Below are 24,678 nucleotides of genomic sequence, written 5' to 3'. Positions count from 1 at the left end.
AAGAAACACTAGAGAAAAGTAGGTAGCAAAAATAAGACAGTTGGCAGGAATTGAAACACGGTCTTTTTGGATAGGTTTTTTATTGGCTTTGTACTTTTCTCTATGGTTTTCTCTAGCCAAAGTGAATAAGCCAAAGGCAAGGCTATACCTTAACCTTCATTTCCCTTCTCACATCAACTAGGTCTAAATGTGATTCCCATCTCACATTAGACTTTTTCCGTCAAAACGTATTCAGATCATGAAACTTGGGGAAAACTAGAAATATGGACCATGGTTTGAAACCAAGGTATGGGTTGACTAGTCTGAGGACTAAGCTAGCAGACTTTATCTTTTGAGGGTCACCTAGTATTCATGTCCATGCATGATTCCCACATCATGCAGGACACCGAGCAGTGTCTCGTTGCTTGCTGCAAAGAAAACCGATGCCCTAAGTGCTTGGTGGCAGCCGATGAGCGTGGTGATCCGCTAAATTCACTGATCTGAGACCCGGAGCTGACAAAGGAGATACTAGAGAGACGGAGGAGTGGTCAGCACCCGGTAGAATTTGATGAGTATGGACTGAGGCCGGTGTATAAACCTTTCTGGGCCAACTTACCACACACCAACATTTTTTTGGCATTCATGCCAGATCTCCTCCACCAACTCCACAAAGGGGTCTTCAAAGACCATCTTGTCAAATGGTGCCTTGACATTGTGGGAGAAACCGAAATTGATGCTCGCTTCAAGGCCATTCCAGACTATCCTGGTCTCCGTCATTTTAAAAAAGGTATATCGAGCATCAAGCAATGGACCGGAACTGAGCACAAGGAGATGCAGCGTGTTTTCATGGCGCTAATTACTGGTGCAGTCCCAAGGTACTTACTATGATATTCTGCCTTTTTGCTCGGTTTTGACGAATTGAGCTGCTTTGATTCACAGTCAAGTTGTCATTGTCACACGGGCCTTACTAGATTTTTGCTATTACGCACGACTTCATACACATACGAGCGAATCTCTGGACAGTCTGGAGAATGCCCTCGCCATTTTTCACACTCACAAGGATGTGTTACAGGAGCTCGCAGTGCATGAACACTTCAACATCCCAAAGCTACATCAATTGTCTCACTATGTACAATCAATCAAACTATTCGGAGCTGCAGATGGATTCAACACCAAACTTCCTGAGCGCCTCCACATCGACTTCACTAAAGAGGCTTACCGTGCAAGTAACAAGCGCGACTACGAGGAACAGATGGTGTTATGGCTTCAACGCCAGGAGGCAGTCTTCTGCCGAACCACTTACCTCGAATGGGTGGCTGAGCAGTGCCGCTCGCCGGACTAGAACAGGGAATCTGAGTATGATTCCGACTCTGATGCTGAAAACGAGGGCTTTGATGTGGTGCCTGTTGTTTCGCAGGATATCATTCATGTTCTGGCGAAGACTGCCCCACATCCTCATCGATCTGTTCAACATCTCGAAACCATGCATGGCACCGTTGATTTCCTGCCCGCTCTCACATTATTTTTACAGAAGCATTTGCCGCACAATCATAGCATTGTGCCTGGTCCCCAAGATTGTTTTGACACTTTCTGTCAAGTAGTCGTCATCCTTCCCCCCGACCCTCGTGTGTCCGAGTTGCCCAAGTGCCTACAGGTCAGGGCAATGCCTGAAGTGCTTCCTTTGTCTTCTGGACGGAAGCCAGGTTCCCCCAATCGATTCGACATGGCACTGGTTAGCAGTGATGGCGTCCAAGCATCGAAGGCACTACTCATGCTGAATGGTATGTCAATGGCTTCCATTTTACGAAGTATTACAATGACAATATCTAAATTATAGCCGCTGTCCGAGTTGCGCAGGTCCGTGTGTTGTTCAGGCTGCCTCGTCAATTTGGCATGTACCCGTGACCCCTTGCATACGTTGAATGGTTTACCCTGTTCAGAGAGCCAGACGAGTCATCTGGTCTGCGTCTAATATCTCGTTCAACTCGTCACTTGCAATGGAATTCGGCCGTGATTCATGTTGATGAGATTATTCGTCCATGTCACCTCATACCCAAGATGGGTCAATTGGTCAATCCTACGTGGACGAGCGCAAATGTGTATGAGTTGGCGAGTGAATTTTACTTAAATCCATTCATTGACCTTGAGACTTTTTGTATGTCCACTACGAGTACTTAGATTGATTTAGAATATGACTATTGGCTACTACAGTGAATACAACTACTCCCAGCGCCTCCCGTAGCTCTACATAGCCCTGTATTTAACTACATATCACTACAGTGACTATGTAGCAATATGTAGCTGTCACTGGGACTACACCAATATTTGTTTTTTCCTGATGTCCCTAGCTGACAACACTACCCCAGTGAGTGCCACTAACATTATCGTTCAAGGGTGATAGTCTGATGCACCCAAGGTCATGCCTTCGTCCTCAAACAACAGATCAGAACCAACTATCAACCATACTACTTCCCAGATGCTCAACCAACCCAATCCCACCGCTCACTCGCCAGCCAATGATGCAATCAACTCTGATTCGATTATTTCACATTTACCTTCCCCAGACCATATTCCGGGCTGTGATTCACTCCCAAAATGTACACGGAGGCTTCCATTGCGGTTTAGGGATGAACTTCCTGAACCGCCAGTGCCTGTCGCTCAGGACCGACCAACCCCGCTTCCTACACGGGTAATTCTCCATGTCTTTGACTCCATCTGCACGTGTTTCAATAGAATCGGTATCGCTCGTGAATATCGTCATCGCCCTTTGTATGACCTGGATGCAATAGTATCGGCAGATGAACTCTCAAATATACGTCGGAGTCCTGGATCCAATTTCGGTGACAAAGGCATGTTGGATGTTGAGGCACACTTAGGTGATCTGTCTTCTTGTTCACCACCCTGGCCGTGGAAAAACATGTCAGTCTGGAGGTTAATGTCGTGGATGGTGACAGGCAGTGATCGGAAGTCGAAGGGAGAGGTCAAACGTCTAGTAAATGACGTGCTCAAAGCAGGAGGACTTTGATCTCGATGATTTTGAGCATTTCGATCTTGACGTTCAGATGAAACATTTCGATAATTCCGAAGACAGTGCTGACATGGGAGTTCTGCAGCGAGATGGATGGAAACAAACTGATGTAGAGATCATGGTGCCATCGAAGGAAAAAAATCCTGGAGGTAACTGGGCACCCGTTCACTGTTTCTGGGCTCTTTTATTGGCCACTTATTGCAGTCATCCGAGCCGCATTTTCAGAACTGTCGTCAAAATGGTTCCACTTAACACCCTTCAAGCAGGATTTGGAAATCACCAGTCACTGGGCGGGAGCAACGACTCTACAATGAACTGTATACCTCAGATGCATGGATTCAGGCTCACGATGAGCTACACAAACAACGAAGAGAAGATGGTTGTAACCTAGAGAGGGTTATCGCAGGTCTGATGTTTTGGTCTGACACTACTCATCTAACCCAGTTCGGGACCACATCGACATGGCCGATATATCTCTTTTTTGGAAACTTGTCGAAATATGCTCGCTCAAATCCTAACTCTGGTGCTTGTCATCCAGTAGCGTTTATTCCCACTGTACGCTTTCAGAAATCTGTCGGCTGAATGTCTCATTGATTTTGATTTCGCATAGCTGCCAGACTCAATTACAGGCTTCATGTCTACCTTTCTGCGGAGGAAGAACTATGATGAACATCCTTACGCATTGTAAACGGGAACTGTTTCACGCAGTCTGGCGCATCATGCTAGATGACGAGTTTGTACATGCGTACAAAAATGGCATTGTAGTTAAGTGCTTTGATGGGGTTTCTCAGCGTGTTTTCCCTCGAATATTCATGTATTCGGCGGACTATCCAGAGAAGTAAGTCTACCTTTGTCTCATTATATTGTTACATTGATGATTGACAATTGTAGAGTCCTCCTGGCAACTATCCGTGATAAAGGGAATTGTCCCTGCCCTCAATGTTTGATGCCGAAGTCAATGTTTGACCGCATTGGATTTTTGCGTGACCTGTCACAAAGAACACGCCGACTATGCACATACTTTGCAGAACAGGTGTCCAAAGCCCGTAGCGCTATATATACACGTGGTGTTCCCATCAAGGGAACCTTGGTCGAAAGCCTCCTGAAAAATCTTTCATTGGTGCCTACAGTTGTAAGTTCGAGGTTCACTTGTGCAACGCGCTCAACTGAAAGTGCATTTTCTCAGAACAGTTTCATGGATTGACTCTCGTCATCAGGTTTTGACCTTTTCCCCACAATTGTTGTTGATTTACTACATGAGTTCGAGCTCAGAGTATTGAAACCGGTCATGACTCATCTGATGCGATTGCTCTATGCAATTGACCCACGGAAAATTCACATCATCAATGAACGGTATGGTAGTTGTTGACGGTGATCAATTCATATGTTTGACTTCACGCACCAGGTTTCAGACAATGCCTCCATTCAGCAAAGGTTCCATTCAACGGTTTCCCAAGGACATTTCATCAATGAAACAACGAGTAGCTCGACATTTTGAAGACATGCTTCAGGTAGGTCTTGGTCTTGCATACAATGTGTATCCAGCGATCAACTTATCATTCCAGTGTGCAATACCGGCTTTCGAGGGGCTTTTCCCAGAGGAACACGATAATGTTATCAGGGTCCTCCTATTCTGCATGGCTGAGTGGCACGCCCTGGCGAAGATGCGCCTCCATTCAGACGACACTCTCCATTTGCTCGACCAGTCCCTTCAAAGGTTGGGAGCACAGCTTCGAAAATTCAGAAAATTCACTTGTTCAGCTTTTCAGACTACGGAACTCCCGAGTGAGATGGCTGCACGTCATAAGTCACAGCATTATGAGCGTGATTCTCAGTCCAGGACAAACACAGCTGATAGAACTGGTCCTCGTTTGAAGACATTCAACCTTCTTACGTATAAGCTGCATGCTCTTGGTGATTACGTGTGATCGATAAAAGTGTTTGGGACAACCGATTCATATACCACCCAAATAGTTGGTGCATTATTCAAGAATATGTGTACATTCATGGCTCACTTCGGACGCAGGGAGAGGTGGCACATCGCCTCATTAAGAAGTTTTACCGCATGACTAACAAACAGGACGTATCGAAGCAGCTTGCAAAACATGAAAGGCGGCACACCCGCTTGAAGCGGCAGCAACAGCAGTATCTTGAAATGGAGGAGCCTGTCGAGACATCTCCAGAACTTCATCATCACCTCTCAGATTCATGGGTCAATGTCATCAATCTCGCTACCTTCCTTGGCGAGCACTCAGGTGATCCTGCAGTCAGAGTAAGAGTTGATCTTGTGTGTAGGCTCTCTGGCTGAACTATTTTACACTAGGACTTTGTTCCTAAACTCAAAAATCATATCCTTTCTCGGATACTAGGCTTTGAGTATGACGGCGATGAGCATCAATTTTCTGATTCAGAGAGAAACGAGCTACATTTCATTAATAACCTTTCCTGGGTCCAGCAACCGCGTCGTTTTCAGGTCAACTATACAACTTACGACATCCGACGTGATCAAGATACCATGCGACCGGGACACAATTGCAGTGTCATGACCTTACCAAGGGAAGAAGGCAAGAGCGCACACCCTTTCTGGTATGCCCAAGTATTACACGCCTTTCGCATCCAGGTGTTGCATACAGGATCACAAGCTCGAAATCGTTCATCTCAAAGTTTGGAAGTTCTTTGGGTTCGCTGGCTTGGAGTAGATCCTACTCACCACTGGGGACTTAAAGAGGCTCGCCTACCCAAGGTTGGATTTATCCCCGAGACTGACGACAGTGCTTTCGGTTTTCTTGACCCATCACTTGTTATCCGCGGTTGCCACCTTATTCCAGCCTTTGCAGACGGCCGTTCAAATGCCCTCCTCAGACACAGACCTTCTCTTGCAAGATTTCAAGGTGAAAATGATGACTGGGCGTTCTTTTATGTAAACATGTAAGGAGGGATAGTCGTCATATGCCACAGCCTCGGCACTCACTCTTTTCTTTGTAGCTTCGCAGATCGAGATATGTTTGCGCGTTTTGTTGGAATTGGTGTTGGACACGAGGTCCAATACACATCTTCAGCAATCAGACAAGATTGCAGTGAACATCAGGATGAACCATTCAGTTGCGAAAATGACTTGGACAGTATGGATGATGATAGCGAGGTGATAGGCGACATACGTGAGCTAAGGGGCGACTCAGATGAAGACGAGGCTGAGGAAGTCGATGATGAAAGCGATGGTGGCAGCAGCAGTACCAATGAAATAGCTGACGATGACTCAGAATCAGTTTCTGAGCCGGAGGACGACGCAGAAGAGGACGATTGGGAGGATTATGACTTGGATGACTCGGAGAACCTATATAAATTTTAGCCCACAGTAGGGATCATGCAAGCAAAGTGTTCAATCCCACAAACTCAGTGGGCGTTCAGGGTGCTGTGATTTTGCGAGTGTAGAGTAAATGTGGGTAGTGATCCAGTGAGTGTTTGTCACATTGACTCCAAGTGTCATTGAACTTGAAACGTACCATCAGACATGATACGATATCACTTCTACATCACATACTCTGCTCGTGCGATTATTCCATGTATTGTAGATCTGATCCCTTGTGAAATGTGCTTTGAATGGGTTTGTGATCAAGGTGTCTCTGAGATTACGTTTGCCCATACCTTACGAAGTTATTTACCCGAAGATAGAGGTGGCATCACTCGGTAAGTATGACGGAATCTGGAGCTTGCGTTACAAGTATATTTCTTAAAGTATAATTCGTCGACGCAAAGAGCAGATTTTCTCATTGGTTGGTTTGGTGATCCACCCTTGTCAAACCATCTAATACTATATTGGCAGCAAACATGATTATTCAGCATTGGAATGTGAATAATGACAAATCACGATATGAGGTTTTCAGTGGTGAGGCAGCTAGTAGCAAATGGGTGCGGGATTTCGAAGGACGGCGACTCTTGCTGGCTTTAGCCATTGCAGATTCTTCCGCACTGGCGAGGTGTGCCTGCAACAACTCCTTCGAAGCCATGGATCTGTGTCAAATGTCATGCCGGACAGAAGCGACGAACAAAAACAAAACAACTCGTTTTCCACAGGAACACAGAAAACAACGATGAAAATGACTCGAGAACGCTACTGTGAACATGTCTGTTAAATTTCAGCACTCACTGGCAAGTCTCCCTGCCAAATCTCTCCGAGATCGACCAGTTTGCCTACGGCAGAAATCACAACATCTCAAAATGTCAACAGAATGGCAACAGAATGGTTAACGTTACGATTCTGACCGAGTCAGCAACTGGTTGGAAATGCGAATGGTCATAATTGCTAATAGACCTTGCTGGCAATATGCTGGCATTAGCATCTACATCCACGCAACAGGAATTACACAGAACACCATAAAAATCGGCCGTCTTCCTATTATCCCCTTTCAAAATTACCTGGTCTCATATCGCACAAGTCACAAACAATGCATTTCCCCTCTGCAATTGTCCTCGCCGTCATTACTGCCTTGGCATCATCGATTTCTGCCATGCCCGCTAGTAATTACACGATTGCCGCCCAATGCGTTCCCAAGTTTTGCTTTTATGACTCGCAATGCAAACATCGAGGCTGCCTTTATAATGAATGTGTGCGTATCAGAATTTCATGGAAATCAATAACATGACTTATCTATGACAGGGCTTTTTATTTCTCTGCGTGGTGAGTTGTGTTTTTGCTTTCACGTCGGTGCAGTATGGCCATTGACGGTGATGCGCGAGTTACTAGTGAGTTGTAGAGTTGATCAACGTTCAACGTTCAACACGCATCAATAAAAATGTCCACATGGCTCTTTTCATATTGAAGTTGGTGTAAAACTTTCATGAATATAGGATGTTAGAATAGGATAAGGTGTCCGATAACACGAGAAGAATACGATCAAGGGGCATGCAGATCAATCCATAGCGTAGTCTCATTGTTGGTGTAACACAGATAGGCTTGAAGATCAGATGTGGACCTAATACAAACTCACCTATGGCGTGCATACCGTACACTCTCGCCATACATTTGTGTCCTCACTAAATTTAACCTAGGATCATAAGAATTGTAGCTGCGCTTGATATATCCTCCAGGTAAGTAAATATATATCATATCAGATATATCATGGCGCTATGATTGATGTATCATCTTCCCACACATTGTGTCATAGAGCGCTGATCTACTAATCAGGAAGGCGATGGTGATGATGATAATTATACAAAGTGTTCGAGTACTTGCCATTCGTCTTGCAGTGATACCGCAACGTGATCCGAATCAGAGAACTCCCTAGAGTCTAGTCAGAAGACAAACGTAGTTACTTAGTACTAGGGACGTTCACAGTAGCGTTTTCGAATCGTTTTCGTTGTTGTTTTCATTTCTGTTTTCAATGCTGAAAACAGTTTTCCTCTCATGTCTGAGTTTGAATTTACGGAACCATCTCAGGCGTGCCTGCAACAACGACGAAAACGACTCGAAAACGCTACTGTGGACGTGTCTATTAAAATTCAGCACTCACTGGCAAGTCTTCGTGCTTGCCCTGCCAAATCTCTGAGATCGACCCTCTCAAAATAAGACAGAATAATGACGATTCTGGGCGAGTCGACAACTGGTTGTAAATGCGAATGGTCATAATTCCTAATAGACCTTGCTGGCATCAGCATCTACATCCACGCAACAGGAATTACACAAAACACCATTAGACGCGGGCTGGTCACGAGTCTACGAGTTACCAGTGACGAGAAGAATACCATCAAGGGGCGTGCAGATCAATCCACAGCACAGTCTCACTTTCGGCATAACATAGATAGGCTTGAATATCGAATATAAAGATGTGAACCTAATACAAACTCACCTATGTCGTGCATACCGTACAGTTTCCCTACTCCAACACTCGACACGCCTGCAGAAGCAAGGTCGTGCACGCGAGGAGATCAAAACAATAATGGAAGTCAGCTGCGGGTGACTCGAGGCAGGGTTGTCTGTATTACAAATATTCGGCCTTGTCCGTTTGTTGATTGCTTCCTCATATAAAAAGGTTTATCCAACCCAATGTTCCTGTCAAACTTCCATCACCTTTGCTGCTCAGGTAAGTCCCAAAACCATTTGTACGGTCTTTGTTGTCTCCACAAAAGATGAAACGCACTGGGCTCTGAAAAAAATAGATGTCATGCACTACGCTCCAACTAGAGCGGCGGCCTAGAAAACCGTTAACTGAATAAATCAACTTTCATCATCGTCTCTTTGCCAATCGATCGATATTGACTTTTCCCCACAGTCATGTGACGCGCGGCGTGCCGCGGCACTAACAGGAATTTGTTTTGTGTGCCTGTACGTAGTTTACATGAATGTATGGTCTGTGCCAAACTGTATTGATTGTGAGCGACTGCTAGCAATGTATGCTTTTTGACGCTACTTTTTCTCGTGAAACCCGTTATCGAGAAATGGGCCAAATTTGTGTCACAACGGCGTAGTGTTATATGCAATCGTGCGAAGGAACCCGTTGAACAATTAGGGTAAGCACTCGCGAATCGTAACCAATGCTCGAGTCTAGTTACTGACAAATATGCTTACACTGCATGGACTTTTCAGAATCAATCGATTTTACTATCCACTGTGAGTACATGGATTAATATCTGGACCTAGATGCGCTTTACAAGCGAATTTTAAATGTGTATATCACATATTGCTTCTCTCAGAACAACACTGACAGGGAATCGTATTCTTGGCTGTTTGGGTCTACCCCAATTGAGTAGGGATAGGTTCGAGGCCCCTTATCATATCGTCACATGGCTTCGAAGGTACGACAGAAGGCAAGTAGCTGTGCCGTGCGCCCACATTCATTAACGCCCAGAATAGGTATAAAAACGTCTCTTTTTTGTAGACTCAAGCCCACAATTATCCAGTACCTCACGATGTCGAACCAACAAGCGCTTGTTGAAGCGCTCTTGATGAAATCAATACTTGGCCAAGAGCTCGTTGATACTAAGTTCCACCTATTTTCAGGCCGCTCAGCACATTTACGTAAAGTCTCCCGACTCCAAGCCTTGTCCGCCAACAACGTTCTTCTGACAGCACGCTCCGAATTTTTTGCCCAGCGTAGGCTCTTTTTCGCACATGAGGGCGGTGAACTCGCTTATAATCAGAGTTGGCAGTATTGTCCAGAACAGAGGGACCCGATGCCGCGCTTGTCGAATTCGACGGTGGCTCAGTGTTCGAACATGGCATGGCACTTGATGATTATGGATACGCTTCTGACAGCGATCTCGAAGATGAAAAATTTGGAAAAGTTGAAAAAGCTAATCAAACCACCGTCCTCGAGGGTGAGTGATTCAGAAGAAGATCAGCGATGTAAATCTTGACATCTTGCAAGGAAACATGAGTGAATCAGATTGCGATGACGATGAGTTATTTGTGGTGGCGGATGGGGGGTCCAAAATTCACTCAACAACCGGTAATCCCATTCCGGCCAGCCCACTGCAAGCAGCGATGTCTATCACATCTGCCCCAATTCAACCCGAACTACCCGTTATCAACTGCCGGAACTTACTGGTGCGAGACACGGCATTCAGGACGTAAGTCACAAGCCACCATACTAGTTAGTGCCAGGCCTTTAATGTGTATCAGATGGAAAGCGCTCTTGCTATATCTGTATACGGACAAGATTGTCTTCTCCCCACTCAAGTCTCAGGGACTGCCCAGAGCTGATGTGGAGGACCCTAACCCTAGCACATTGTGGCCTTGCTCACCAAAATCTATGTATCGTTTAGGGTGTAAGGTTCGAGTGAACTTGCCTCGTACTCCTCAAATACCCTGATATATTCGACAACGGTCAGGTTCGACTTGACAGTGTCCGCGACCAAGCTTTCAATGCAATACGCAGTGGTTTAAATGCAGAAAACATTCTCCAAGAGCTTTCCTCTTCAATCACATCCAAGTTCGTCGTTTACTTGAGCAGGCCCCTTCTTAGCTTACACAAGATCAGGTATCCTGCAGTCCTGCAAATGCATGTAGAAGTCCTACTCCAGCACATCACTTCTGTCCCTGTAATCCAGAACCTCCCTTCGCTGGTCAAGAGGATCGTTGACTCGCAATTACCTCATGGAGCAGACATTCTCATTGATTTGTACCAAAAATTTCTGCTACGAAACCATCCTAAAGCGCTTGCGCTTGCAAATGCGCCGACATCGGAGGAACCAACCTCTAAGGAACCGCCCTCTCCCCAATCTGTTGGTGAAAGCCCAGGGTTCCCCAAAGCTAAATCAAGTTCTTCGAGATACGGTATGGGTATGAGGAAAAAGAACGGTTATTACTCCTAGATGTAGTTCGTGCTCGCCTAGTGTTCGTGTTTTTGAGCTCTAATCATCATGAATCGTTTTGGTCTATTGTAATTAAATGTTCCTGCATTATTAGCATGACGCACAAAACGGTTAGAGCCGCGAAAAAAAAGAGAGGTGAAACGACACAGCATGACGTGGTGGACAACATGCCGGCGGTTATGCGTGCTTAGATATATTAGATACAATCAATATAATATTATACTTTAATATATTATACAAAGTGTTCGATTACTTGCCATTCGTCTTGCAGTAATACGGCAACGTGATCCGAATTAGAGAACATGGAAAAGAGGAAGTGGAGATCCTCTTTGTCGTCTCTGGAGAAAGTAGAGCCCATGAGTCACGTCTCTAGGTACCGTTACCGGCATCGGAGCGAACGCACACGTCTTGCTGATGATAGTGCAACACCTGGGGGGAAATGGTATTATTTTATGTCCGTGATTCCCCAGCCAAATCTCTCCGAGATCGACCCTCTCAAAATAAGACAGAATAGTTACGAGTCTGACTGAGTCAACAGCTGTTTGGAAATGCAAATGGTCATAATTCCCAATAGACCTTGCTGGCAATATGCTGGCCTTCTACATGTGCCATGATCTGTTGAAAGGCACATCCACGCAATAGGAATATCACAGAACACCATAAAAATCAGCGTCTTCCTACCATGGCCTTCAAAATTACCTGATCCCATATCACAAACAATGCATTTCCCCTCTAGTGCAATTGTAGATGTGCGATGATACGAGAACAAGTTCAAAGCGCAGTCTCACTGTTAGTGTGATATAGTTGGGCTCGAAGATAAAAATATAAGTATGTACGCGCACGATGGACCCAATACAAACTCACCTATGTCGTGCGTACAGCTTCCTACTCCAACTTTCGACAACACTCGACAAGATCCAGGTATGCATGCAGTATCTGAAACGGAAAAATTGCTTCAAGCCATGGTTTCCAATCGCATCGTGAGCATCTTGAATCCATTATTTATTCCTTATACCTTTACTACATAGTTTCCCAACTTCGACTTTCAAGACGTCTCAACATCAATTATTTCCCTTTCCCATTTACACTGCATCATCTCTTTTGAGAATCTCAAAGAGGAGATGTCGTATCTGGAAAAGGTACTCCGAGAAAATTACCATACTCACCGTGTTCTGATTTTGAATTATGCGGCGAGGTGGTTGCAGTTGTGGTACGTTCGGCAACCATACATCTGCCCGACACGCCGCAACGAGCCTGGAATTACCAGGCTAAATTCTAAAAATGACGTTTGTTTGGGACCTGGAACAAACGTCCTCGCTGAATTCAACCTATCCTGGGATTGAAGGTTTAGGCTCCCGTTTATTAGGATCCGACAGGTTAGCGGTGCCGACAACGGAATTAATTGAGTATCTCCTGTTAGACTTGTATGTTTGGCAGCGTTGCGGCAGCCTGAGTCACGTCTCGCACTGGCATTGTGTATAATATTGATGGAGTGTTTGAACCAGACACGTATTTAGTCAGCAGGCCTGGGAGTCCAACATGCGAAAACGTAGTCCTTGAAGTGTATTTCAGGTTAGAAGTACGACCCGACCTATCAACGTTTGGGTCCGTTCGGCAACCATACATTTGCCCGACACGCAGAGGTAACCAGCCGGAAATTCCCAGGCTGAATTTTAAAAATGACGTTCTGTTTGGGACCAGGTCCCGAGGATCCCACAGGTCAGCGGTGCCGGCAACGATATTAATTAAAATTACCCGAGTATTTCTTTGAGGTTCGGTAGCGTTGCGGTGGCAAGAGAGTGCGCTGAAGCAAGCCACACTTATTGCACAGCTGTGACAGAACGGAATTTAGCTCTCGTACCGATCAACGCGCACAGGCAAACTTACAACTTTTCCAGGATTTAACTTACAACGGCGCCACGACAGTGAGCCTGTGGTACAGCAATTGAAACACCTTCTGCGGACACGGTCACTTAATTTCGTAGCAACATTGTCCGTGTATTCAATTGTGGCATGGTGACTTTGACCCGGAAGTGGATCCGAAAGCTGTGGATTATCACGTCCACTGCTCGCAGCACTGTGAGCCAATGCGGGGCTTGTATAGGAGGACACATGATATGGGTGAGAGCCTGAGTCATGCGAGTATCTGTGCTCAGGATGAGGGCGAGGGGTATAAGAATGACTGTGGGAGACCTTTCCCGAGTCTTGGACTGGGTCGTGGGGGTAGGGTCTAGACTGCTGAGCCATCTGATCTTGAGAATAATAGGCATCAGAGTACGTTGAGTGTGAATCAACCGAACGGTCAGCGGGTGATCGGTGTGGCGCCGGGGAAGATACGGATGAACGGTCTAATGATGAAACGGATAGTGAAGGCGAATGGTATACATTTGCATTTGACGGAGGAGATGGTCTCCTATATGAATCATCATAGTCATAATCATGGTCGCGACGATGGCTAGTGATAAAAGGTGAGATAAATGGAAGTGAAAGGAAGTGACGAGGACGTACGAGGACGGCATTGAGATTGAGTCAACGTGGTGGGGCATTTGGAGAGGAGGAAGAACTAGATAAGTGGGCGATGATGAAAGGTGTTGGGAAGGGCCTGGCTCTGATTTATGCAGTGGCGAAGGAAACCTGGCATCAAATCAACATCTAACTTGGCACGGCCATAGAAGTATATAAAGAACTAACACAGCGCTCACCACTGATCTAAGCTGGGGTCTTTGAGTGTTAAATTTGGAGTTAAAGCTGTTTCCTGAGATCTTGATTCTGAAAGTGGATTAATATTGAAAGAGTCCTGTGCAGGAGGTGGTCGGATATCAGGAAGGCGATGGTGACGACGAGATTCCCTTAATATAATATTATACTTTGATATATTATACAAAGTGTTCGAGTACTCACCATTCGTCTTGCAGTAATACGGCAACGTGATCCGAATTAGAGAACATAGAAAAGAAGAAGCGAAGATCCTCTTTGTGGTCTCTGGAGAAAGTAGAGCCCACGAGTCACGTCTCTAGGTACCGTTACCGTCGGCACTGGCTTCGGAGTCGTGCTCGTAACGTGGTACTACACAAACCATATTCCCCGACTCTACGGAGAGAGTGTTATGTCAGATGAAAACGTCCAGGCACCTACAAGAAAATCTGCAAGCGCGAGAACTGATCATCTCATTCGCATTCCATCTAGACTTTCGGGCGCGTCCACGGCTTTATAAACAAATCGTGGCCAGTATTCGAATGGTATTGTTAAACGAAGCCGAGTATTACGGTGTCAACAAAGAAAGGGAAACCAATATTCATTAGTAATGGTGTCGGTCGGCCGAGTCGGGTATTGGCGCACGCGCCGCTACAATAGTAGATAGTGCCCAGACGTAAAGATACCGCACAGCGTGGCTTGAGTTGTTCTTTTAGACTCACCCATCATGGTAAAGTGCGAGGATATAGCAAGAAATAATATGACATAAAGGCAACAGATTTATAGTAACGATTGCTAGTAAGAGTACCGAGAACTGATTTCAAGTCTTGGAATACATTCATAAGTAATGAGACATATAGTACTAGATATAGAGATCCTATACTTAGTACGAGCACATGCGTTTAACCGAAGCACGAGTGATGGATACAAGCACATGTACGAAATGCGTGATATGAAATAAAATTATCACTCAGTGGAGTGATTGGTAGATTAGGAACGTTCGCCCCGGAGACGGCGAGCGAGAGCGAGATCCTTGGGTTGACTACGAAAAGGTGTTAGCAATCAAACTACTAGTAACCTGGAAAAGGAAGCTTACATGGTGACCCTCTTGGCGTGAATGGCAGCCAGATTGGTGTCCTCAAAGAGAGAGACCAGATAAGCTGCACAAATAAATATGAATGAGCGTGAGTGACAGTCCAAAGATGGATCGACTTACCCTCGCTAGCTTCTTGCAGGGCAAGAACAGCGGACGACTGGAAGCGAAGGTCCGTCTGAAGGTGGTTAGCGATGTCAGCACTTGTATTGTATGCAAGGGAAATATAAATATACCTTGAAATCCTGGGCAATCTCGCGCACGAGCCTTTGGAAGGGGAGCTTGCGGATGAGCAGCTCGGTGGACTTCTGGTACCGCCTGATTTCACGGAGGGCGACTGTGCCAGGCCTGAAACGATGAGGCTTTTTCACACCTCCAGTGGCGGCGGCCTACGACGACGAGGAGCAAGGTGACGTTAATGAAAGTTCACAGTATATATAATAGTAAATACTAACCGCAATACTCTTTCTAGTCTGCTTGGTAGCGAGTTGTTTGCGAGGAGCCTTGCCTCCTGTCGACTTGCGGGCAGTTTGCTGAAATTACCAAAAAAGGAAAGTCGTTAGAAACATATGTTTCGACATTAGAAGTTCCATCGGGGGGATGAGAGGGTGTTCCGGAGGTTGGAAGATGCGGAAAGAACAGAATGCGTGGTTTCAAACCTCCGTGGTGCCTTCTTTGCGAAAGAAAATCACCAAACACAGGTCTTGCGCCACAGCACCCGGCACTTGGAAACACCTCCTTCTCATGTTCCCCTCACGCAGGACGACAAGCATGTCCCCCAACCCTCACGGAATTATATACGATAGAGTGAAATAGCATCTACACACCTTAGTACGAGCCATCTGATAGTTTGCGGTGTTTGTAGCTTAAAATTTGTGATTTGAACTCGAAGATCACCGAGATGATGGTGGTTGGGAGGAAAGAGAGTGGGAGAAAATATACCAACACATCCCCTCTCCTTAAGCCATCTGGAAGATTTTTTTGCTGGCATTTCTGACTCTGCTTTGCAGTGCCTGTGGTCAGTGCGCACTTCGCTGCGATAGTCTCATGGCAGGGGCGGAATCAATAAAGGAACCTGTCGTCATACGTAGCAAACAGATGTAAACAAGCGCGCATGCAAAGTGCAAGTCAATCAGAGTCACTTTGAGTCTTTGACATAGCTTCGCGTTACTACATAGCCTAGGTCTCCCATTCACGCGAACATTGCGCCAGGATTCAATTTGGTGCTGAGCATGGATACATCAATACCATTGCTGTTACCTTCGAGCTCAATTTCGCGTCCACCTTCACATCCTCATCTAGAATGGACACCCAAACGGTATCTCTCTGATCCTCAACCACCTCCTATGGATGATGCTAGAATTCTTGAGCAAGAAATGGCTGCAGCAAGACAGTTGCAAGATGGGAAAGCCGTGAAGAAGACAAGACCTCGGCGGACTGTTGATTTTAACGCGGGTATGGGCAGGTGGAATCTTGTATGTAGCAACTTGATCACTACGCCATTTTAAGTCTAATCCAGTGTAGCTACGCAAACACCGACCTAATTCGACATATGTTCGCTCTATGAGACCTGCTCCTCCTTTCATTATTGACGTGCGAGCTTTCCTTTTCTTGCCGCGTAGCTGCTGAAGAAATCTTCCTTGTGTACAGTTGCTCCCACCAATTGCATATCCTGGAAACACTTCGACATCCCTGTGTACCAAATTTATTCACACCTCGACTAACAAGATTCGCTGTCCAGTCAATGTCGTCACAGTCCGTACCAATTTTAACATTTCTTTCAAATATCTCAAGCATCAATTTAGTGGACTCCAGAAGGAAGACGAGTACTGACAGGGTCAACAAGCGGAGAATTTACCCTTTGGAATGGTCTCACATTTAATTTCGAGACGATTCTCCAAGCCCACGACTCCGCCGTCCGCGCCTTCCAATTCACACACTCTGGCTCATTCCTAGCTTCTGCAGACCAGAATGGAATTATCAAGTATTTCCAACCGAATATGAATAATTTGACCGCGTGGGCCGGCCATCGTGAGGCCATTCGAGGCTTGAGTTTTAGCCCGGATGATCGCCGCTTTGCAACGGCGAGCGATGATTCAACTATCCGAATATGGTCGTTCGAAGAGAGTCGAGAAGAAAGTGTTCTTACAGGTATGGAGTCTCGTCCATCATTTCGTAATTTGGTCCGTTGACTTTATTGCTAGGACATGGATGGGATGTGAAGTGTGTCGAGTGGCATCCTAGCAAAGGTCTTCTAGTATCTGGAAGCAAGGATAACCAAATAAAATTCTGGGACCCAAGAACTGGGACGGTTCTTTCAACATTGTAAGTGCACTGAAGCCTTTTGTTGCCATCATTAACGAGTGACATAGGCATCAGCACAAAAATACAATACAAGGCCTGGCATGGTCTCCAAACGGCAACCTTGTAGCAAGCGCCTCTCGTGATCAAACGGTCCGTGTCTTCGATATCCGCGCCATGAAGGAATTCCGCGTTCTCAAAGGTCACAAAAAAGAAGTTTGCTGTAAGTTTTGCCTACTTTCACTGGACCGCACATTGACAATTCACAGCCGTGACATGGCACCCCGTGCATCCGATACTCGTGTCTGGCGGCTCCGAGGGCGCTGTGCTGCACTGGGACCTCGGCGGCCCAGAACCCACGAACTTGCAATCCATAACACAGCCCCGCGCTACGCTATCACAGGCGCATGATTCCAACATCTGGTCGATGGCCTTCCACCCCATGGGCCATCTCTTCGTGACCGCATCAAATGACCACACCACGCGTTTCTGGTCGCGCGAGCGCCCTGGAGACGCAACATCAGTGTTCTCCGGCGGTGGCGAGAAGCCCCCAGAAATTATAGACATGAGCGGACAGGACGACGAGGACGACGCGATGGTCCCTGGGTTCAGCTATGGTGGCACGAATAAGTGGTGGGGCAAGGACGAGGATACGGCGGTTGGCTTGGGAGATAATGGTTATACCCAACGCGCGCCATTTTCGGGCGATGATCCGGTGGGTTCGGATGACTTTATTCCCGGGTTTAGTACATCGGACAATTTTGGGGGTCCTTCGGCCGTCGCTCCGAAACAGAGTGGTCCGCTTCCCGGTCAGGAAGAGATGTGGACAGCTGATTCGAGAGGTGAGGATTGGGGGAACCGCAGAGGTGGGTGGGTAGGTCGTGGAAGGGGGTATAATCCCAATGGTCCTCGTAGAGGGCGATACTGATTTCATAGAAATGAAGTTGTTTATATCTGTCGTGTTATGATTTGCGGTTTCTCCTTCACCACGAATTGAGAGCTCGAAGATAGATGTATTGAAATATAAGAGCAGACCCGACGCGTTCTATAGCTATTGTACGGTGATTACTTCGTCGATCAATATATATCAGAGGCACTACAACGCCCAAAAAATGAAACCTGGAAGGTCAATAACGATAGCATATGAGATAGGTGAAAAGATAAACAAGGAAAATGCCTGTACGATGCGAGGAAGCCATGTGCAAGGAAACGTTTGAATAGTGTACAAGTTGTGATGACTGCCACAAGATAACTTATCGTTTCATCATGTCGGGTCGTGGATGTCATGAAAGCCAGTGCCGTTAGTCTAGGTTGATTATAAGTTCTGTGGAGGAGTCAGTGATGCTAGCCAGTGTCTCGGAGTGGATACTCACAGTGGACCACTGGCGTGGGGCAATCGAGCATTGGATTCGCGTGCGGGGTAGTCGAGCCACTCTGACAAGTAGAGACGCTATCCAAGCTACAAGTGCGGAGGCCATTGAAAGCATGATCGCGCAAGGAAGAAGAGAAATCATGAGGAGGCGAAGAGCACAATAACGCTTCTACACTGGATGCGGAGTGCGAACGGGTGATCGAATCAGAAGAATAGTCTGTCAGCGAGCCAGAACCAGTGAAGAAGCAGAACCTGTGACAGGGCTTTAGTCTTGAGTTTGGGGTACTAAGTACTTGGACCTACCGGTTGAGGAATTGGCTATAGCTATCATTGAGAGAGGGCTTGTCGTCGTCGGAAGAGGGCGTACTGGGCCCCGGAGACGTAAGCGGAGTAGTTAGGGAGCTCGTAGAAGCAGTGGAGCTTGCGCTATTCATCCGAGCCATATTGTGAGCAGTAAACCTGCTAAAGAGCGATGGTTGTCCTTGCGGATCACTACTGCGAGTAGGAGTCTGCTCCTCAAAGGGACTCAAAAGAGCAGGACCTGGAAGGGTTTTACGCGCTGTGCCACCCATTGATCTGTCTAGATAGCCACGATGATGGTTGCGTTCGCGTGCTGCACGTGACAAGGGGGGATCGAGGTTTAAAGATTCCGACTGTGCAATGTGCGCTTGCTCGTGCTTTTCTAGATCCCTAGATGATGCTATAGTAACGGATCGAGTATGACGTGGCAGTGTCTTATCGGTGCGATAAGCAGCATGCTTCGACCAAGCACTGGAGAGCTCTGTGGGATACGTAGAGGTCCGTATAGGTGGGAAAGATAGGGGAGGAAGGTCTCCATCTTGAGCAACGTTAAGCGCAGAGCCTGAATGATACCTCGCTGACAGAGGCGTTTCTGGTGTCAACGCCGCGGAAGAGCGCGGCGAAGGGGACGCCTGAGAAGGATCCATATCCACTCTTGCCGACTCAACTTTGAAAGCCGAAGCCCCCATGGGAGACCGGGCGATAACGGGTGTCTTGCGCGGCACAAGCTTCCCGATGAACTTGAGCATGTAGTTGGCACCGTGGTTGTTGTCCCAGAGCTGCATGCCTGCGGTAGTATAGCGCAAGGCAATAAACATCGTCTTTTCCTCGATACGCGCCCACATGTCATGCAACCTTATCGTGAACATAAAAATGTCAAACGTGCCATCGTTCACGGACTCCACATAATGAGCGGTAACTTCGCTCGTCGTCTGCCACAGATCCAAAGTGAACCGAGCAGCCACCCATTTCTCGAATGCAATATTTCGCACTCGGATTTGTCCGGTGATGGTCTTATCGCATTGGGATAAAGTGAGTCCTTGTAATATCACGTCTGCATCTTTTGGCGGGATGGACGGCATGTTGCGAATCTGAAGCTCAATCTGTTTCTCGGCGAAGCCATCCGGTGGACCACGGATGATTGAGGGTAGATCACTCTCCGTACCGCTGGTATCGGTGGTTAGGTCACGATCTCGCGATACTGCGAGAGGTTTTTGCTTTGAGAGAAACAGTTTGACATGTTCAAGTTTGGCGTCGAAGTGTACCGCCTTCGAAAGGGTAGGCGTCGTGGGTTCGCTCTGCACGATCGCGCCGCCCGTTGGAATTGACAGGTTGGGAAGTTTGGCGTGCTTGAGCGATGGCTTGATAGGCTGGCCAGACTTATTTCGAATAGATCGGGTCTGGGGGGATAGATTCGAACTATCGGGGTGAGATGAGTTGAATTGGGGAAGAGAGCTGGAGCGCATTTCCGAAGAAAATTGACGAGCCTGCGCCCTAAACGGGTTGGGCTTTACGCTACTAGCATTGTCGAATGGTGCCTGCGTCAAGCGCACCGTGTCAACATCAGATGCATCACTAAGCTCCGGGGGCTGAACACCCCTTTTGTCCGCTTGGTGCGTGCGAGGACTTGGGTGGTGCCTAGCCTTGATAGACAATGGTGTGGGAGATGACGGATTGGAATTCTGCCCACGGACTCGTCGAGAGCGCGATATAACGATATGCGACTCGTCAGAAGGTGCGGAAGAGGTGGACGAGTCGGAATGATCAGTATCAGTGGAAGGGAAGCGTATGGATGATTGATGTATGGTTGGATTGATGAGGTTCTTGTCGTTGTGAAGACCACCTGCATCGAAAAAATCCGACATGGCGGACTCGGACCATGGACCGTGACCTAAAAGCGACATTCGTTGCAGAGTCTGAGGCGAAATATGGCCTGCATGACTGCCATTCTGTGGATCGGTGCTAATCCTTGGCTGAGACATTTCGCAAGCCATGGTGAGCGAGACAAAAAATATTCAATCAAAGGCCTGTCTCGAAAAGTTAGGCTATATTGCGGTGATATGAACATGGAAACTTGCTTTGTTTGAACAAGATACGCTGTCTGGTGTCTGCGCAGGGATTTAGATGGACTGAGACATGAGGTCAGGAATAAAATGAGTTTGCCCCCACGGAAACTGACGTCACTGGCAGCAGTGATTAGGGTGTAAATATAGGTGAAACTGGGTTTGAACACAACAGAATGTTGTCTGTCGGTGACTGAATTCTATAGTCTAAGGCGAGACTGGGCAGGTGAGTCCGATCATATATTTGAGTCAAATGTTCAATACTGACTATGTCAAGTCCTGGTGTAGACGGAAGAGAGAACTGAGAGGGCGAATTGTTCATGTTTTGTGTCATGGCGATAGGATTATATATGATGAAAATTTGAGAGAACTGGCAACCTTACGGAATTGAGAACACACGTGTGAAAGATAAGGTCCTCCTCTCTCCACTGTTATCTTTTGGTCGCCGTTGAACTCAGATCCTTCTATCTTCTGTGAATCACCGCCTAGGTCAATGAATACGAATTGACTCTGGGACCACGACTTGACTATCCTCGACTCTGGGACCCAAAGGCGAGTAACAGCGAACGTTGCCAGAGGTGTAGTAAGATAGCAACTTTAGTCGACAGTTCCTTCCGCGGAATGACCTATCAAACTTTTCGCTGTCCACTGACACCGTGATATTCTCTGTCAAGATGGCGTCTCTCAATACCCAATCATGATGCGTGCGGTCTCTTTCCGCCACGATTTCCGCTCCAACTTCACCCAATAATAAGTACGCGCGGCCCTAGTAAACGGAACAAGGAACATTACTATGTAATTCTCAGCATACTTATCTGCCGAGATAAGCAGACACGAATGTTATGCCATTTCCCCCCATTTCAAAAGCCTCTATGCGTCTCAATCTAGCTGGTCTTCATGTTGGTCAGTACATCTTCCACCAGCAGACAGCAAAATTTCCATATCATGCTGGTCGATTTCCTAGAGTCGTATTTTCGCAGATCCACGCGTCGTATACAGCATTAAACGCGACGTTTCAGAACTTCGCGGCCCCACACAACTGATCAGTGGGGGTTTGGGAACTACCTCAAACGGCAAGTCAGCCAATGCTAAAGTATCGCGGACATTCATTCGGTAACTAACCCAGCGCTGTGGTTGATTCTCAAGCCTCGCCTATCCTACAGATTTGCGGGGTCTGGGTGGCTCGTTTGCCGTGTCAATCCTCTGATCCATTCGAACCCCTTTCAAACGCTTCCTGCCACACAAAGTTTTCCACCAAATAAGCTTCCGAGTACGTACCAACTTTTCTGATCTTGCAATCGTGGCACTACCGAATCTAAATTTAGGGCTGCTCCACTTAGCGTGTCACCTGGAAGCCTTCTGTTATATGTATACCACATCTTGGACTAACACGTCAATACCCTCGATGCTCTGCCTTTCGTGGAGTCATTCAGAGATAGGCGTGCACTTTCCTTTTTCTCCATGATCTTCTCAACCACGTTCGCAAAGCAACGACCATGCTGTCGAAGGTAAGTATTTTGTCGGTGCCCGGTCAAGCTTCTTTCCCATTCAAAGATTCTCATTATACCTATGGGTGCAGAAGTCCCGAAGGTTATCGAATCAGGTGCACCATCAAGGTCGATGAAATCATACCGACGTCAAGGGTCATTCGTACTCGTGGTGCAGATCAAGGGACCCGCCATGGATCATCTTCGGAGTATCCTTTTGCTTGTCGGGATGGTTTCCAACCAAATGATTCGCCCAGAATTTCCAGTCTCGAAATCGACGGTCGGCGATTTTACCGACCCTGTCTCATAATGACGCAAGTTCGTGATCTTGGAAGGCGTTATGATCTAGGGTCTGATCAATAAGGCTTCATCAATGCGTCTGCGAGGTCTTCAAACTCGGCGGTCGACTTTACCGCAATTTTATGGCTTTTCGTTCAACTTTTGAAGACTATCTATGATAAGTGACTCGAACGATGACCGAGTCTGCGTTCTTTTCCCAGGGAAAAACCAGTGAAGCAGAACTCGGACCACATTCATTTGCACATTTCTTGAATGTCAGGTCATTCACTCAAGTTCAAGGACCACTTCTGTGATTACTGGCTGCGACAAAAATAGATGAAATTAATCGCTAGGTCGTCATGCTTATGGGACCATTAAGAGGTAACCTTGTTCCCTATTCACAAGAGTTCAAACTATGATCCTAACGTTGTAGATGCATAATCTGTGATAATTCCGGACCGGATTTGATAATCCAGCCAATCTAAAATCATTTATCCCGCGAAAGCAACCGTGTCACGGTCATTGTACGTAGTCCACGGGCACTACATTGCGCCGGTGTAATCCGTCATGCGTGGACCAGCTCGCTCGGACTCGTTGTCTCACATTGACACTCTTACTGTTTACGGTTTCACCTTACATTGTCATAGCAAGTACTTATATGTGCTCGGCTTTGTATCATTTTCTTCGTCGAATCAACCCCAGTATCTAGCCTCTCAGTCATTCTCTCGTTGCTCGTCTTTCTCGTCTCGTCTCGCGCCCGTTACATCGCGTCCGAGCCTTTTGGTTTGGTTGATTGGTTGGTTGATTGGTTGGTTGGTTGGTTTGTTATACCAACCTACCTAACTAATCAACCAAACCAACCACATTCACCTGAGCTCAGCCGCTCCTTTCTCTGCTAACTATACTTTCACTACAACTTTGGCGCGCGGTGTGAAAACTAGTAGCTCATCTCTTCAACAGTTACCTACAGCCGGTCATTTTTAGATTAATGCAAGCAATTCACATTCAATTGCTCGAGTAGCACGATTTTATTTTGGCAAATGCAACTGTGCTAATTAGTTCCGATCAAGGCATTGCATCATCAACCATGATACCAAAGCGAAAGAGGAAAAAAAACAGGACTCACTGTCGCGGCGTGCCCTTCGGGCTGCAGGCTCAATCTTCAACTGGATTCATTCTGGCAGGTCAAACTTCCACCCTGATGCGGGCAGGTGTGAGTCATGTAGTTCAATCCTGGTTGCGAAGCAGCCTGCTCATACTCATACTCACGTTTGGATCGTCACAAACCGAGTTACCGCAGCATTCGATATTCCAGTCGCAAGCTTGACGCGTGACCACGCGCGCACTGACAAACACAGATCAGGCTTTCAAAGCAATGACGACAGCGAGGAAACCCGTTTTCTGTTGTGAGGTGATTTGGAATCTTCGGAGTAGGAGGTCTCGAATGATATCTCCGAGGATTACACGATTCTGATCGATTTGGAAGAACTGTTGTTGCTGTCACATGGCAGTTGCGACCATCGTATCATGACCTTTGGGTAAGCATTGACGGTTCTCTTCTTTATCACCACAGAACACTAGCTCGAATCTCTAGTCTCTCATCATTCAAATCCGCAATGACCTTGCCCGCACAGCGACAAAGTTGGAAAGATTTTCGTCGATGATCCCGATGTGTAATCAGTCGATATATTACGTCGATTTTCTCACTCACCCGTTGCCCCCTTATAATGTAATCCGTGTAGTTCGCCTACGGCGTTAGTAGGCCAGCGACC

The 24,678-nt window shown here is 46.7% G+C and overlaps 7 protein-coding genes across 7 annotated transcripts; 4 read left to right on the top strand and 3 right to left on the bottom strand.

Moving 5' to 3' along the window:
* Window positions 1-621: 621 nt before the first annotated feature.
* EDB93DRAFT_1335093 (uncharacterized protein) lies at window positions 622-3,321 on the top strand (the record flags this gene model as incomplete). The annotated part of the gene is made up of 10 exons (XM_041455300.1): window positions 622-854; window positions 919-1,291; window positions 1,322-1,760; window positions 1,817-1,836; window positions 2,038-2,134; window positions 2,328-2,344; window positions 2,544-2,668; window positions 2,713-2,971; window positions 3,042-3,156; window positions 3,212-3,321. The coding sequence occupies 10 exons, from the start codon at window positions 622-624 to the stop codon at window positions 3,319-3,321; spliced, it is 1,788 nt and encodes a 595-aa protein (XP_041311403.1).
* Window positions 3,322-6,008: 2,687 nt separating this feature from the next.
* Window positions 6,009-6,356, top strand: EDB93DRAFT_1101007 (uncharacterized protein; the record flags this gene model as incomplete). The annotated part of the gene is made up of 1 exon (XM_041447060.1): window positions 6,009-6,356. One exon carries the CDS (start codon window positions 6,009-6,011, stop codon window positions 6,354-6,356), a length of 348 nt encoding a protein of 115 aa, XP_041311402.1.
* A 3,557-nt stretch (window positions 6,357-9,913) lies between these two features.
* On the top strand, window positions 9,914-11,317 carry EDB93DRAFT_1246732 (uncharacterized protein; the record flags this gene model as incomplete). Its single annotated transcript, XM_041452492.1, has 6 exons — window positions 9,914-10,097; window positions 10,154-10,321; window positions 10,372-10,573; window positions 10,626-10,776; window positions 10,835-10,935; window positions 10,984-11,317. 6 exons carry the CDS (start codon window positions 9,914-9,916, stop codon window positions 11,315-11,317), a joined length of 1,140 nt encoding a protein of 379 aa, XP_041311401.1.
* Window positions 11,318-12,859: 1,542 nt separating this feature from the next.
* EDB93DRAFT_805130 (uncharacterized protein) lies at window positions 12,860-14,149 on the bottom strand. Its single transcript, XM_041457545.1, has 4 exons — window positions 14,009-14,149; window positions 13,826-13,951; window positions 13,205-13,772; window positions 12,860-13,148 (listed from the first exon to the last, which is right to left on the bottom strand). Exons 2-4 carry the CDS (start codon window positions 13,861-13,863, stop codon window positions 13,059-13,061), a joined length of 696 nt encoding a protein of 231 aa, XP_041311400.1. The 5' UTR covers window positions 13,864-13,951; window positions 14,009-14,149; the 3' UTR covers window positions 12,860-13,058.
* A 526-nt stretch (window positions 14,150-14,675) lies between these two features.
* EDB93DRAFT_1123928 (histone H3) lies at window positions 14,676-16,215 on the bottom strand. The gene is made up of 6 exons (XM_041448657.1): window positions 15,932-16,215; window positions 15,560-15,637; window positions 15,341-15,493; window positions 15,228-15,282; window positions 15,108-15,171; window positions 14,676-15,053 (listed from the first exon to the last, which is right to left on the bottom strand). Exons 1-6 carry the CDS (start codon window positions 15,944-15,946, stop codon window positions 15,002-15,004), a joined length of 417 nt encoding a protein of 138 aa, XP_041311399.1. The 5' UTR covers window positions 15,947-16,215; the 3' UTR covers window positions 14,676-15,001.
* EDB93DRAFT_805148 (WD40-repeat-containing domain protein) lies at window positions 16,180-18,408 on the top strand. Its single transcript, XM_041457546.1, has 7 exons — window positions 16,180-16,579; window positions 16,629-16,697; window positions 16,755-16,859; window positions 16,910-17,255; window positions 17,309-17,429; window positions 17,477-17,628; window positions 17,675-18,408. The coding sequence occupies exons 1-7, from the start codon at window positions 16,337-16,339 to the stop codon at window positions 18,331-18,333; spliced, it is 1,695 nt and encodes a 564-aa protein (XP_041311398.1). The 5' UTR covers window positions 16,180-16,336; the 3' UTR covers window positions 18,334-18,408.
* Window positions 18,409-18,749: 341 nt separating this feature from the next.
* On the bottom strand, window positions 18,750-20,942 carry EDB93DRAFT_1078510 (putative phosphatase regulatory subunit-domain-containing protein; the record flags this gene model as incomplete). Its single annotated transcript, XM_041445393.1, has 2 exons — window positions 18,750-19,029; window positions 19,081-20,942. 2 exons carry the CDS (start codon window positions 20,940-20,942, stop codon window positions 18,750-18,752), a joined length of 2,142 nt encoding a protein of 713 aa, XP_041311397.1.
* Window positions 20,943-24,678: the final 3,736 nt, after the last annotated feature.

Source organism: Suillus bovinus (assembly GCF_016758785.1).
Source record: "Suillus bovinus strain UH-Sbo-P2 chromosome Unknown EDB93scaffold_7, whole genome shotgun sequence".
Classification (NCBI taxonomy): Eukaryota; Fungi; Basidiomycota; class Agaricomycetes; order Boletales; family Suillaceae; genus Suillus; species Suillus bovinus.
The sequence above is the reverse complement of the archived record's forward strand: the minus strand, read 5'-3'. Positions and strand labels throughout refer to the sequence as shown.